The sequence below is a fragment of the Bos javanicus genome, chromosome 15, assembly GCF_032452875.1.
Source record: "Bos javanicus breed banteng chromosome 15, ARS-OSU_banteng_1.0, whole genome shotgun sequence".
Taxonomy (NCBI): Eukaryota; Metazoa; Chordata; class Mammalia; order Artiodactyla; family Bovidae; genus Bos; species Bos javanicus.
Window position 1 is genome coordinate 77,746,715 of NC_083882.1, and position 15,409 is coordinate 77,762,123.

Genomic DNA, 15,409 nt, shown 5'->3' on the forward strand with positions numbered 1-15,409 from the left:
AATATTTTTGCCCAAGTCTCATAATTTACAAAATGGTACTTTGACATACTGAATTGTATCTTTAGTTAGGGATGAAATTGAGCATCTTTTCAAAAAACCTCCTGACTGTGTTTGCTTTTCTATGAACTCCTTGCTCATGTCCTTTGTCCATCTTTTCTATTTGGTCATCGTTTACATATTGATTTGTAAGAGTTATTTTGTTAAGAAAGTTAATCCCTGGACATGCCTGTGTGCTCAGTCGTGTCCAACTCTGCAACCCTAGGGCTGTAGCCCACCAGACTCCTGTGTCCCCGGGATTTCCCAGGCAAGAATACTGCAGTGGGTTGCCATTTCCTCCTCTAGGGGATCTGATCCAGGGGTTGAGCCCGCACCCCCTGAGTCTCCTGCACTACAGGCGGATTCTTCACCACTGAGCCACCAGGGGAGCTCATGCTGCATGTTGCATTGGCTGTGTTTGCTTTTCTACCAACTCCTTGCTCATGCTCTTTGTCCATTTTTCTATTTGGTCATCTTTTGCTTATTGATTTGTAAGTTATTTTGTTACGGAAATTAATCCTTTGACAATATTTCTCACGAAAATTTTTTTCAGTTATTTTTCTTTACTAATGCAACTTTTTCCTAAAGTTTTGCTGTAAAAATTATCAGTGTTATATTTTATAGCTTTTGGGTCTTGTATCATTCAAAGATTTTTAACCAGAAAAGGGATACAATCAGATTTGCACATAAAAAGAAAAAAAAAAAAAAAACACTGCTATGTGGAAAGTGGATTGGAAGGGGGCATCATGGAACCAGAAACCAATGATGAGGCTGTTTCAATAGTGAGATGATGGCTGCTGTTGTGCAGTAAAGGTTGTGCAGTAAAAGGAAGTGAATTGATGTTTGCTTGGATATGTATTGAGGGAGAAATTTAACTGCATTCCTACCCTCGAATTCTAGAAAAAACTTGTGGAATCCCTGTAAAAAATTGTTTTTGCTTAAGTTAGCTTGGATTGGTTTCCACCACTCCTATGCAAAGAGCCTTAATAAATATATCCATAAAAACTGCATGAAAAAAATCAACATGTTACTCTTGACAGAAGAGTTTTAACTAATTTTCCAACAATTTGGAGGAAGACCATGCAGAATACATGGTACTTTAAACCTACAATCCAAAGCAGATCTACAGAATATTTTTTTGTTTTGTTATTTTTCTTTTCATTTAAAATTTTTCTTTTTTTTTTAAGATAAACATTTCTGAGTGATGTCAGAAACAGTGTCCAAGGGTGCTCCCCTGGCTTCTCCCACGTTAGGCCATGTTCTCCTCAACCTCAGGAGCAGTTGCTCAAGGGACTAAGCGTTCTAGGGACATATGACACCGATTACTACTCACATAGATGCTTCTCCTTTTGCAAGCGGTCCGGTATCAAATCCTCTCTTTTTCCAAAAGAGCCATTCAACAGGTATCGAGGATTATTCTTCCAAATGTGCTGGTGCGTAGCAGAGTTTGGTAAACTGCCTCTCTGAGCTAAGAACAGGCGGTTTAGTGAAAGATGTTGAAGGCTAGTTCGTCACATCCAATATTGAGGTCAACACTCAAACAATTACTACTAGCAAACTGCCTTCCAGTCACCACCTGCCATACCACAGGCCTTTACAACCAATATAACCCATTTTCCAAAGAGCTTTCACGTTCCAATTTCTCTGAGTTAAACATAATTTTCTCCATTTCACGTTGAGGAGAAGACTTGAGAGGCATATGGTAAAGTAGAAAGGAAGGGCTGGGGAGGCAGGAAAAACCCAGCAGTTGTATGACCAAGTCAGGGTAAGTGCTCAGAGTGGAAGTGGAGCACTCGGGATGAGAGGTGCCTCGTCCCGAGGGCTCTGCTGAATCTGGCAAACTGGGAATTCCGTTTTCAACGAGTGAGTGAGTGATCACTTACAAAATGAAACAGTTAATAAGAAAGTTTAACAAGGCAGAAATGAAATCAATACGAAAACTTAAATTTTATTTCTAAATACCAAGAACAAAGTTAGAACATCAAAATTTTAAGATACCACTTATAAAAGCATACAGATAAGCAGTTCCATGAAAACAATTTATAAATCTCATTGGAAGACATTAAGGAGGACCGAAGCAAATTAGAGAATTAGAAAATACTATGAATAGATTGGAGAATGTGGTATTGGAAAATTCTCATTTCTTGTCAAGTTTGATCTGTAGATTAAATGAAATCCCATTTTTTTCAAGCATCACATGCCAGTTCTAAGATTATATAAAAAGGTAAGGTTAGCCAAGACACTTCTGAAAATGACAATATGGGAGGACATTTCTTTCCAACTATCAAGACTATTTTCATGCCGTGTCATGTCATTAAGAAAGGGTGGTAGTGGTTCAAGGACAGACAGACAGACCTCTGTATAAACTGACACTCAACAGAAGTGACAGAGCATATCAGTGGCGAAAGGAAGTACTTCCCACTAACGCTGCTCAAAAAATTCGTCATTAGTTTATCCAAGCACAACTCTCTCAGTTGATCCAACAATGTACTTCAATGACCCAGGAAAGGTGGTGCTGGATCAGAATGAGATACTACCTTTATAGTAGCCATAGTACTGGAGGTGATGGTACATAAAGTCTTCATAGGGATCAGGAAGAGTCTGTGAAAGGACAAACCATCTCAATCAGGAACATGTTTTCATAATAATCATTATTATAACAGCCTGTTAAAAGAGTGATACTGACTCTTAACAAAGGTACACAAGTATGGTCGCAGAGGACGCCACACCTGAGAACTTCTAAAAACAAACCATGTGAAAGACATTTGTGCAAATGATTCTACCTTTGGGATCAAGATCTCTAGCCAGAAAAAGGTGCCATCAGAATACACCTTCTGAGCTAGTACTGGGTTTCTGGAGAGGAGTGGGTACCGACCTCCTGCTTCAGCTCTGGTTCCAATGCTGGGAACATGTTACTTCTGCATGGTATGCTGAAGACCAGTCAGTGACACCCAGCAACAGCCCCTGCCCAATTTCCAAAAGGGCAGTTGATTACATACGAGGAGCTAAAATAAACCAGAGCAGGACAACTGAAGTCACCTGTCGACATCCACTCCCGTCCCCTCCCTCCGCTCCGCAGCTCCCACGCGGCACCCTCCCTCTAAACCAGGGCCCGCCATGAGGCCCGGGTGGGCACCTGAGGAATCTGGGAGGGTGGCTAGTCTTCCGACCTCCTCCTCCCGAGGCGCCAGGACCCCTGCCGGCTCCATGCTTCCTTTTCCGGGTTGAAGGGGATGCCCACCACCAGGACGCCGCTGGACAGTGAAAGAAAAGGGGAGGGGAGTCCGGAGGAGTCGTCTCGGGGAGGGTGGGAAAAGAAAGGTCAGGGGCTCCGAAAACGGAATTCAGGGGTCCGGGGTTTCCTGGTCAGGGAGAAGGTGGCGGAGGGCAGTTTCCCGGAGAGTCGAGGGATGGGGCGTAGAGATCTCCTGGGAGGCCACAGGGAGAGTGCTACCGCCTCGGCGCCCCGGACTGTTCGGGGCAGCAGGGGTTGGGCGCGGTGCCGGCGGCGACAGAGGAGCGTGAGTGAGGCGGGGGGTCACCACCCGCAGGCAGAGGCCCCGCCGCGCACCCGGGCCGAGGACGCCCTCGCGGAGCTCTCGCCAAGCCACAGCTTTCGGCTGGGGCGCCGGTAGCCTAGCAACCGCGAGCCGGAAGCAGGAAGGCGGGGCGGCTTGGCGCTTCCGGGAGCGAGGCCCTGCCTCCGAAGGGGGTGTGGGGAACCAGGGGAAAGTGGACGACTGCAGTACCAAGGCTTTGTTGTTATTCTTCACTACAGTATTGCAGCCCGGATTGTTACTGTTACTCTTTTCATTACAGTATTGCAGCCCGGACTCTGGGGATTAGAAATTGCATTGATGGGGGCATCCTTGGCGGTCCTGGGAAGGAAATGGCAACCCATTCCAGCATTCTTGCCTATAGAATTCCATGGACAGAGGAGCCTGGCATGCTGCAGTCCATGGGGTCTCAAGAGTAAGACACGACTGAGCGACTAACGCTTCCACTGTCCCTTTCCTTGGCGGTCCAGTGATTAAGAAGTGACCGCGCTTACATTGCAGGGCACCGGTGGGATCCCTGGTGGGTAGCTAAGGCATGCTCCATGGGGCAGCCAAAAAAAAAAGTTTCTCAGCTTTAAGGAAACTGTTGGGTATTACTCAAAGGGAGCTGCTTCTCCTCTTTCACCTATTCCTCCATCCCAGAGCCAGAATTGAAAAATTACCTTCTCGGTTGAAAAATACAAGAAACAAAGTAAAACCCACACTTTGATTATCAAATTGTCGGATTCAAAAAACTGCTTCTGGTCTGGCAGGATAGGGACAAAGGCACTTAGTTCCTGTCAACAATTCCTAGAAATCTGGTTAACTGTTAGGCAGTTAAAAGCAAAAGCTTTAATGACTAGTCAATAGCCTTTTTCCAGAAATGTGCTCTATGCAAATGACAAGAAAAACAATGTATATACAAAATGGTCACCCCGATTTTTGTGTAAATAGAAACCAACACACAAGTATATATGACACTGATTAGTTAGCTGCATATAAATATACTGGAATAAAATTTTTACTACTGTTGTCTTTGGTTAACTTTACATGACTATGAGTATATGTAACTCTTGTAACTAGTGAGAGTATAAAGCACCTTTTTTTTCACAATATTAACCACATTTTGTCATTTCCAGGATTTAAGTAGGCTAAATACAAGCTAATAATAGACCACAAGCTCCAAAACTTAAGTCACATCATATTTTCTGATACTAGAGTCCTGTTTTCTAACCCCATCCTCCCACCCTGCAACGGGCTCCAGATCCTGACACTCGTCTTTCTCCTGAGAGCTTCTCAATGTTTCCCTCATGCCTACTTGATTAGAAAAAACGACTGACTCAAAGTAAGTCTTGGTGACATCTTCATGGAGTAACAGGCAAAACAGGAGCAAAAGGATAACCAATCAGAAGTATAAAAAAGGCTTTATTAGTGCATATATACAAATTTACAAGGTCAGAAACTGGAGAAATACAAACAGCTTTAAAACACAATTTGCTTTTTCTTCAGTTTAAAGTGACTTTTACCTGATTGTGATACAATATAAAGTACAGAACAGTAAACTGCTTTTTTAAATACTGGAATTTTATGGAGAATACATTCACATATAAATGGGAGGTGAACTCTGGACCAAGGTACGACAATGGAGACACAGCAATACATACAGTGGCTCGTTACACTTACTCCCACGTGTGAGGGGGAAGTCTCAAAGGCATGAACACTTGCTGCTGCTGCCCTATACTGGATTTATATATGTCACCTAGTATGTGCAATGACTGAGCTATCTTTATCAGTTCTAGAATCTGTGAGAAACACTCTATAAATTTATAGAGTGTGGCCGTCTGTTAGCACAACATGGATGAGTTTGTATACCTCAGCACTTTGGGGGTGGCAGACTAAGAGAAGAGGTCAGAAGGAAATTCCTATAATCCCAGTTAAGCAAGGTAGAGTATAGAGCTGCCGTCTTAATTGCACTTGTTCTGAAGAAGTTAACGAGAGACAGTGTGCCATACTAGAAACTACAAGAGCCTCTATTAGGCAGGAAAATCCTTCCCTTTTCGTCAATGAGTCCTCTACAGAAGTGTCATGAGCCACACGTCCAGACTGATGATGTACCTAACATGCTGAGTTTGCCAGTGTGAGAATAAAGGCAGCCAGGTCAAATGGCTCAGCCACCTCACCTTTTGGCAAAACAGAAAAAACTACATTTCACAAATGGGGGAATTTTGTATGCTCTTGCCCAGCAAATTCATATGCTCTCCCTCATAACATTTATAGTTTATTGGCAACAGTAAAACTGGTTAAGACTCTGAACTGAACATTAAAAAAAAAAACAAAAAAAAAACAGCACACAGTAACAAAAAAGTAAAAAACTATGTGTTTGGAGCCATTTTTCGTCTCTTCAGTCTTGCTCGCCAATCTTCAGGAAGGGCTTCAAAATTAGCATTTCTCTCTGCCATGCCACTGTGAAAACAGACAGATTACTTCACTGAAAAAAAAAATGGAGCTGTTCATTTCCTAGCAAATAAAAACTGACTAAAGCTGAAAATTGGATCTATCGCATCTATCTTCATGACAAAGTTTCAAATTTCTCAGCTAAGTAACCAAAATAGTTTTCATCAAATTTCTGAATTGATAGGTCAACCAAACACATACAAATACTCTGCTCTACAGCTGTATTTATATTTAACTGCATATTTATTTTTATGTCTCCCTAGTAACCATTAAAGCTACACTGAAGGAAAATAACACATGCTTGTAGAAGTATTTCTTGGCTCCAAGGAGTTAGGAGTCTTTATCCTAGATTTATTTACTTAACCTCTAAGAAGATATATTTAACCCTCAACATACAACCAGGGATGGGTAGACCTGATGTTTCTGAGATCCTCTTTCATTAGTTCTAATTAGCATTGATCTCCCACGGCTTATTCAAATTCAATTATTTAAAAAACTGGTTAAAACTCAAGATTCACTAGGTGGGCTACAGTCTATGGGGTAGTGAAAGAGTCAGACACGATTTAGGGATTAAACAACAACAATATGCTATCTGTTCACAGGTAAACCATATAGTATGCTATGATTTAAAACAACAACAACAACAAACAACAAACTCAAGATTCTTGGGAATTTCCTGGCTGTACAGTAGTCAGGACTCTCTGTGCTCTCACTGTGGAGGGCCCGGTCAGGGAACCAAGAGCCCACCAGCTGTGCAGCACAGCAAAGACAGAACAAAAACTCAGATTCTATCTTGCAATAACCAAAATGAGTGCATGAGACCCTTTTATAAATCTAAAATAAGATAAATTACAAGACCTTTGTGATTTCCCATCATCTTGAAATAGTTTACTATTTCATCACTGTAGGAATTAATGATTAATCAATTCCCAGCAACATTAAAAAGGACTAAATAGTAAGAAAACTCAAGAATAATGGAGTCATCTACAAGGATGATACACAAGTAAAACTAAATTATCATTAATACCATCCTGCAGTTTTCTTCCTGTGTTGCCCCAAATCCCGTGCATCACCTTTCAAGGAAGTAAAGTCTGGAGACAACATCTTCATAGTCTCCTCCAGGACAGCCCCCAATATTACATAATTCAGATGGATACAAAGAGATAGGGGCACTGTACATTCAAATTGTGATGGTAAAACTGGATAAGTAAAATCTCAGGCTACGAGTGTTAAGAAGATCATAATCCAGATGAATTTTCTTAAATTCAAGATCAATGAGTGAATATATGGGTCAAAAAGGAAATACAGTATTTGCATAAGTTTTCACATTTTATGCTGCTATATGCTAAAATGTACTTGATCAAGTTTGTAAGTGGGACAAATGCTAAAAACAGGTGTGCAGTGGCTAGAGAGAAACATATTTTAGGAACAAAGACTTCACTGGAATGACTATTCCAATTGGTGTTTATGGATCTAAAAATGAAAATGTTTTGAATTATGAAACAAAGATGGCTATCCTTTCTCAATTTTTCTTTTTCGCCACACCATGGGAGATCTTTCCATGTCCAGGGACTGAACTTGGGCCCTCAGCAGTCAAAGTGAAAAATCCTGACCACTGGACTGCCAGGGAATTCCTTCAAACATTTCCATAAGTACTGCATTTATGGATGTTGTAAGTGCCAGAAGCAGCAGTAATGATATGCTAGAACCTATCGGAGATGAACCTAAAATCTGGCATCACTATCAATATGCTCCAGGTAATGCACCACAACTGAGCAACTGGTTACACTAAAGGACTGTTGGTCATTTCAGTATGTGTACCTTCAAAAATCAAGAAAATAAAGAATAAAAACTTAGCTTAGCTATATTTAAATCTTGTTAAATTAAAAATTGGTCTCTTGGAGCTACATGGTAAATGGGGATGACTATTTCCCCTGTATGCTCAGGGTTAAGACAGTTCTTTGCCTAAGATGAACAATTAGTGGGAAGTAAGGCTCAAAATTCTCCAAGCCAGGCTTCAGCAATATATGAACTGTGAACTTCCAAATGTTCAAGCTGGTTTTAGAAAAGGCAGAGGAACCAGAGATCAAATCGCCAACATCCGCTGGATCATGGAAAAAGGAAGAGAGTTCCAGAAAAACATCTATTTGTGCTTTATTGACTATGCCAAAGCCTTTGACTGTGTGGATCACAATAAACTGTGGAAAATTCTGAAAGAGATGGGAATACCAGACCACCTGACCTGCCTCTTGAGAAATCTTGTATGCAGGTCAGGAAGCAACAGTTAGAACTGGACACAGAACGACAGACTGGTTCCAAATAGGAAAAGGAGTATGTCAAGGCTGCAAATTGTCACCCTGCTTATTTAACTTCTATGCAGAGTACATCATAAGAAACACTGGGCTGGAAGAAGCACAAGCTGGAATCAAGATTGCTGGGAGAAATATCAATAACCTCAGATATGCAGATGACACCACCCTTATGGCAGAAAGTGAAGAGGAACTAAAAAGCCTCTTGATGAAAGTTAAAGAGGAGAGTGAAAAAGTTGGCTTAAAGCTCAACATTCAGAAAACGAAGATCATGGCATCTGGTCCCATCACTTCATGGGAAATAGATGGGGAAACAGTGGAAACAGTGTCAGACTTTATTTTTGGGGGGCTCCAAAATCACTGCAGATGGTAACTGCAGCCATGAAATTAAAAGATGCTTACTCCTTGGAAGGAAAGTTATGACCAACCTAGATAGCATATTGAAAAGCAGAGACATTACTTTGCCAACAAAGGTCTGTCTAGTCAAGGCTATGGTTTTTCCAGCGGTCATGTATGGATGTGAGAGTTAGACTGTGAAGAAAGCTGAGCGCCAAAGAATTGATGCTTTTGAACTGTGGTGTTGGAGAAGACTCTTTCGAGTCCCTTGGACTGCAAGGAGATCCAACCAGTCCATTCTAAAGGAGATCGGTCCTGGGTGTTCTTTGGAAGGAATGATGCTAAAGCTGAAACTCCAATACTTTGGCCACCTCATGTGAAGAGTTGACTCATTGGAAAAGACTCTGAAGCTGGGAGGGACTGGGGGCAGGAGAAGGAGACGACAGAGGATGAGATGGTTGGATGGCATCACTGACTCGATGGACATGAGTGTGACTGAACTCCAGGAGTTGGTGATGGACAGGGAGGCCTGGCGTGCTGCAATTCATGGGGTCGCAAAGAGTCAGACACGACTGAGCGACTGAACTGAACTGATTACAACTCTGATGTCTTTGAAAAAAGCTAGACTGTAATTTTTATAGGAAAAAAACATTTCTATGAATTTAAAACTGCTTGGGGTAAGTTTGTAAAGAAATCAGGGCTATGACTTTAAGAACATGGGGGCTTCCGTGATTGCTCAGTGATAAAGAATTCGCCTGCCAGTGTAGATGATGTGCGTTCAAAACCCTGATCTGGGAAGATCCCACATGCTGCAGAGCAACTAGGTCTGTGCACCACAACTACTGAGCTGTGCTCTAGAACCGGGAGCTGCAGCTGCTGAGACCCATGTGCCCTGGAGCCCATGCTCTGCAACGAGAGAAGCCACTGCGAGGAGCTGCCTGTACACTGCAACCAGAGGGCAGCCCCTGCACTCTGCAACTAGAGAAAAGCTCACGCAGCAGTGAGACCCAGCACAGCCGTAAAGAAACAAAATAAAATAAAAACAAACACTTGAAGAATACAACAGTTCTACAAGCACAGCTGCAAGCAGCACAGCCTGCCCGTCTGAGAGCCCTCCTCTTTACCTGACCAGCTGCTGCTGCTTCCACTCTTCAATGCGCTTCTGTGCGGTCGACTCTCGGTCCTCTTCGCTGGAACTAGAGTTTTCCTCTTCATCTAACTCACGCTGGATACTCTGCCACTTCTTTACCAGAGATGGCATTTTGGTTTTACTTTTCTTTGCCTGTAACAAAGGTTAAAGGTCAGAAAGAATATAATACATAAAACAAGAGAACGAGTTCTTCACATGAGATCAAGATCTTTTCCTTAGTTTTAAGGAGTAAGTGAACTTCAAAATCAACCAAACACAAGTACCATTCTAAATTTTTGCCAAAAACTTCTACCAAGCTTGGTTAAAAACCTAAAAACTGTAAATGGGATATTTTTTCTTTTAAAAAAGAAGAAGAAAAAAAAAAACTATTTTAGTTGGAGGCTAATTACAACATTCTAAAGGAGATCAGTCCTGGGTGTTGTTTGGAAGGAATGATGCTAAAGCTGAAACTCCAGTACTTTGGCCACCTCATGCGAAGAGCTGACTCATTGGAAAAGACTCTGAAGCTGGGAGGGATTGGGGGCAGGAGGAGAAGGGGACGACAGAGGATGAGATGGCTGGATGGCATCACTGACTCGATGGACATGAGTTTGGGTGAACTCTGGGAGCTGGTGATGGACAGTGAGGCCTGGCGTGCTGTGACTCATGGGGTCGCAAAGAGTCGGACACGACTGAGCGACTGAATTGAACTGAACATTGTGATGGTTTTTGCCATATGACAACATGAATCGGCCATAGGCATACATGTGTCCCCTCTGTCTGTAAATGGGGTATTTTACAAAATCAGGTCAAAAAAATTTCCTTTAGCCTTATTCTATGGAATTCAAAACTCTTGCCTTTATCTTCTCAGAATTACAATGTACCCTTTTATGAGTTTAAATGGATGTAGTGTTCGTATCAATTGAAACACAGTGCTGAGAAACAAATGATAACTTTTCTAGAAAGAGCCAACAGAGTCAAACACATCTACTAAATATGAAAAAAAAACAGAGGAATATTAAAACATTAATTATAAGATCAGTTCTAAGAGAAGATACTACTTACAATTCAATTTTCTCCTATTAGCTTACCTTCAGTTTCTAAATTGCCTATATTAAACACAGAATCTCACAGTTAAGGGAAAAAACCTTGTGATATTTGCTATATATACAATATGGCTTGCTCTATCACTACCTTCAGAGTTCTGATCAATGGCGCTCTAGCAAAGATGCCTTCTCTGACCACACTATATGAAACAGTACCGCCTCCCAAAGCCCACTCACTTTCAGTCCTCTGACACTTTTTTCTTCATTGCATTTTTAAACGTTAAACATATATTTGCTTATCTGTTTCTGCAACCCAGTTGCCCCCTACCCTCTCCAAGCCCACCAGAAAAGCTCTACAAAAGCAGAGATTTTGTTAGTTACTGAATATGAAGTTCTTAGAATGCTTGACAGATAGTATGTATTCAAAATAAACCTTCTAGAGTTTGTCGGGCGTTTGGCGGGAGCAATCGTTAGTGGGTGTCGCTGTCATGTCTGGTCGTGGCAAGCAAGGCGGCAAGGCCCGCGCCAAGGCCAAGTCGCGCTCGTCATTAAAAAAAAAAAAAACACAAAAACAAAATAAACCTTCTAATATTTGTGATTAGTTCATTGAATTTAGAGAAATATTATATTAGACACTGATAAAAACTAATTTCCACCCCTGTGTTTTTGCAGACTTGGCCCCCAGGGAAGATCCTGGCCAAGTGGCCCTCTAAATACAAGCAGGCCCTCGAGTGGCAGGTATGGAGGAGTGCCGTGCTCTCAGGAGGTCTACGTATAGTGGCCCAAACTGTGTTCCAAGCCTACAGTTAAACACATGCGTGATTAACCACCCAAAAGAGTTGAGAAAACAAGCTTATCTTTTCAGTCTTTTAAAAGACTTGCCTCCCTGGCTCAGTACCCTATTCTGACTATCAATAACAGGTTTTTAACATTCGGGGAAATGCCCATGGTAAATGCTTAAGCCCTCTGCTCCACACACCTTCCCACATTCCATTCTGTTATTTCACCTGTGGTCCAATCTGACCCACTGCACACACACCCTTCCAGTAAGCTCCAAACACAACCTATTCTGGGTCAGAATGCAATCAACCGAGTAAAAAGTAATAAGAATTATTGTTGTAACGGTCACTATGAATAGAGGGCTCACTGCAGTACAACCTCTCACCACATTTCTGCAAATATGATTAGAAACAACATAGATCTAGGTAGAGTCATGGCGGTTTCATTTTGACTTCCATACGATTTTGTAAATTCAAAGTGTATTTGATTCCTATCTGTCATGGGAAAGTAAGTTATGCTTTAGAAGTTAGGCATTGTTTGTCACATTCAAAACCATGGATCCAGAGTTGCACTGGCTGTTTGAACACATTTTAAATAGGGGAACCTTGCAGTCAGAGGAAAAGATTAAATGGCAAGAATTCTTTTCTAGTAAACTGCATACAAAACCTGAGCAAAAAGATTGAAAAAATATATAGGTCTCAGATATTCTTGGAATCAGGTATTTCAAATAAGCACATATCGTGCATTTTAAAAAATGGCCTGTAACACCAAAGAGATGAAACATTGCTTTCAAATAAGTCCATAAAAACGACATGTTAATGTAGAATACTAGACTTTCAAAACTATTATTTAGGGACTTCCCTGATGGCCTAGTGGCTGGGAATCCGCTGTGCAACGCAGGGGATGCAGGTTTGATCCCACGTGCTGTGGAGCAACCGGGCCCGCGTGCCCCAACTACTGATCTCACACACCACAGTGCAGATCTCATGTGCCACAACTGAGACCCAGCGCAGCCAAAAAACAAGTAAATGTATTTTTAAAAAAACTATTATTTATATGACCGTAGTAAGAGTATGACTGTCTAAAAAATTTCTTGAACGAATGGAGGTGGAGATGATTCTCTCTCTTGGAAGACTGAAGAAGAGCGGCAAGGAAGGCTTCATAAGAGAAATGATTCCTAAGCCCTGAACACTCTAACCTTGATTCCGTAAAAATGAACAGTAGGGGGACCGGTAAACACAGACAAGGCATGTAGGTGGTCGACAGTACGCTGGCTCAGGAGAGGTGCATGGGGCACAGTGAGCTGGACAGCAATCCATTCAAGACGCTATCCTGGCACTGTTGAGTTTTCAGAACACTTCATTTCCAGATAATTTCTGGAACCGTGGTACCAGCTTGGACAAGTGGGTCAATCCAGAAATACTCTATTTTGTGTGTAACTCAAACTTCTTCAAGAAGGTCCCTTGAACCATGTAAAGCAAAGAATTTGCCCCACTGACCCCTGGAGCAAAAGATGACAGCTGAGACAATGGAGCAGCAGCACTGGGAAGGGAAAAGCTGATGAGAAAGTTTCTTTAGGTGATTTAGGGAATTCAAAGAGTCCGTGAGGGTGATGTCAGAAAGCTGGCAGACTATGAAGCTCCAAGCTTTTGCTGATCCCATGGAAATATTATATAAACAAACAAGAAACGGACTAAGATGGTTTTGTGGGAACTCTAGAAACCAGTCAAAGCTCTGCAGCAACTAAGAGACCAGCCAATCGAGAAAAACCTGCACCAAAAGCAGCAGGAGATTCTGGGGCAGGTTTGCGTGCCCTCGTTTCACACTCTCCCCAGCGTGGCTGGAACGAAAATGGCCCAAGGCTCAGTTCCCTCACTCCAGATGGAAGGAAATGAGTGGGGTGTCTGAAATGTTCCAGACTGTGGTTGCCTTCGGGACTGGTTCAGTGTTGTCTGACTTCAACGTCAGCTAGGAATGGTGGTATATGTTGGATCTCGGGTTAGAAGCCATGAAAGGTAGCAGCAGTTGCGGCCTGTGAAAACCACAGCGGGACAGATGTCATCTGGACAGTTGGGGGCAAATGCTTCTGTGAACAGGAATACAACAGAACATAAAAAGCTCATAGAAAAGTGTGAAATCCTTAGGGAAATTAAAAGTAAATATACAAGAGGAAAGGAGGGGGAAAAAAAAAAACCGACCACATACGAGTCCACGTCCAGGGAACATACATGCCTAGAAAAGGCCTGAAAAAATCTTGTACCTTCACGGTGGGTGCATTGATGAAGGATGCAAATGAAAGATGCTGAACATACTCACTCACTCACTAGAGAAACAGAAATCAAAACCACAATGAGATACCACTCATACCTGCCACGACTGGTATGGTAACCTTCAGAAAATAGCAAGTAACTAGTGCTGGTGAGCCCTTGGAGATATTAGTGCCCCTCAACACTGCTGGTGGTAATGGAAAATGGCTCATTCACTGCAGGAAAATGGTTCCTCCAACAGTTATCAGAACTACCATATGCTCCCGCAATTTCACTTCTAAATACACACCCCCCCCCAAAAGAAACGGGAACAAGTACTCAACATGTATGTACTCATATACATATTTATAGATACTGCTCAAAACAGCAGAGAGAAAAAAGAACAGCAGAGAGGTATGAAACAACCCAAATGTCCATCAATGGATGGATGGAGAAGCAAACTGTGGTACATACACACAACAGAAGGTTATTCAGCCATAAAAAGAACGAAGTATTGATGAAGCTACAACATGGATGAACCCGGAAAACATTGTGCTAAGTGAAGGAAGCCTGACATGCACCACTGCAGCGTGGGTAACCTGGTGGAGATGGAAAGCTGACTGGTAGGCCCGAGGCCAGGGAAGGGGTACTGAGGTGTGGCTGCGTAATGGGCCAGGTGCTCTCCTCTGGAGTAATGAAAATGTTACATAACCAGCAAGGCGGGGTGGTTGCACCACAGTGTGAATATACTAAATGCTACTGAATGTAACCTTTAAATATCACCTCAATAGAACAAAATTTTTAAATACAAATTTAAAGAGCTATGTACTCTACCTTATCTTTCTTTCCTTTTTTCGTCTTCTCGGGTGGTGGCATTTTGGGAGCTGGTGGTGGTGGTGGTGGAGGAGGAGGAGGAGGAGGAGGAGGTTCAATAATGGCAGTGGTGGGCACAGCAGCTCGGGCCTGGACCGGCTGCAGCGTGGGCGCGGTCACTGCCATGGGCACAGAACATTCAGCATAGCCCATAAGTGCAGGAGCCGACGCCAGGCCGAGGTAATTCGACTGCAGGTTCATTCCTCTGGCCTGATGGCCCATTCCTGTTGCCGGATGGCTAACTGCTATTGCTTGGTGTCCAACCCCTGCCGCTTGTTGACCTAACACAGAAAATATAAAATGAAACAACTCTAAGAAGGACATTGTGACAAAGCCAAAAACAAGAAAAGAAGGAAAAGGAAAGTGGGAGTTAGATTATCTACAAAGCGATTCTAATGTACCTTCCCCCTTTAGAAAAACCAAACCTAAAAAAAAAACAGTCACATTTTCTGGTGGCAAAATATGAATTTCTGAATGTTTTAGCACTAAGGGACTTAACACCGAAATCACTGTTATGTAAATGCACAGAGAAGAATCCGGAAGGACGCATGTAGACTGTTAATAGTGGTTTTCAGTAACTGAAAGAAACGGCATATGAACAGTCTTTGCAAAGAGAAGTCTTTAATTTATGACATCTAGTTCAGGAAACAAAGAAAATACACTG

General features: G+C 42.3%; 2 protein-coding genes across 5 annotated transcripts in view; both read right to left on the reverse strand.

Annotated features, from left to right (window-relative positions):
• The window catches only part of AGBL2 (AGBL carboxypeptidase 2), a 29,424-nt gene extending 26,161 nt beyond the window's left edge, over window positions 1–3,263 (reverse strand). For all 3 annotated transcript variants that reach the window (XM_061381495.1, XM_061381496.1, XM_061381494.1), the window contains exons 1-4: window positions 3,173–3,263; window positions 2,912–3,041; window positions 2,574–2,637; window positions 1,370–1,504 (exon numbers count right to left, since the gene is read on the reverse strand). In XM_061381495.1, coding sequence (XP_061237479.1) covers window positions 1,370–1,504; window positions 2,574–2,637; window positions 2,912–2,947 — 235 coding nt within the window. In that variant the 5' untranslated portion in view covers window positions 2,948–3,041; window positions 3,173–3,263. The remainder of the gene's footprint in view (window positions 1–1,369; window positions 1,505–2,573; window positions 2,638–2,911; window positions 3,042–3,172) is intronic.
• A 1,714-nt stretch (window positions 3,264–4,977) lies between these two features.
• Window positions 4,978–15,409, reverse strand: part of FNBP4 (formin binding protein 4) — a 30,660-nt gene continuing 20,228 nt past the window's right edge. Inside the window, exons 15-17 of one of the 2 annotated variants that reach the window (XM_061381492.1) lie at window positions 14,707–15,026; window positions 9,796–9,953; window positions 4,978–6,035 (exon numbers count right to left, since the gene is read on the reverse strand). In XM_061381492.1, the coding sequence (XP_061237476.1) occupies window positions 5,945–6,035; window positions 9,796–9,953; window positions 14,707–15,026 (569 nt within the window). In that variant the 3' untranslated portion in view covers window positions 4,978–5,944. Of the gene's footprint in view, window positions 6,036–9,795; window positions 9,954–14,706; window positions 15,027–15,409 lie in introns of those variants that run through there. The other variant, XM_061381493.1, reaches the window with a different exon arrangement.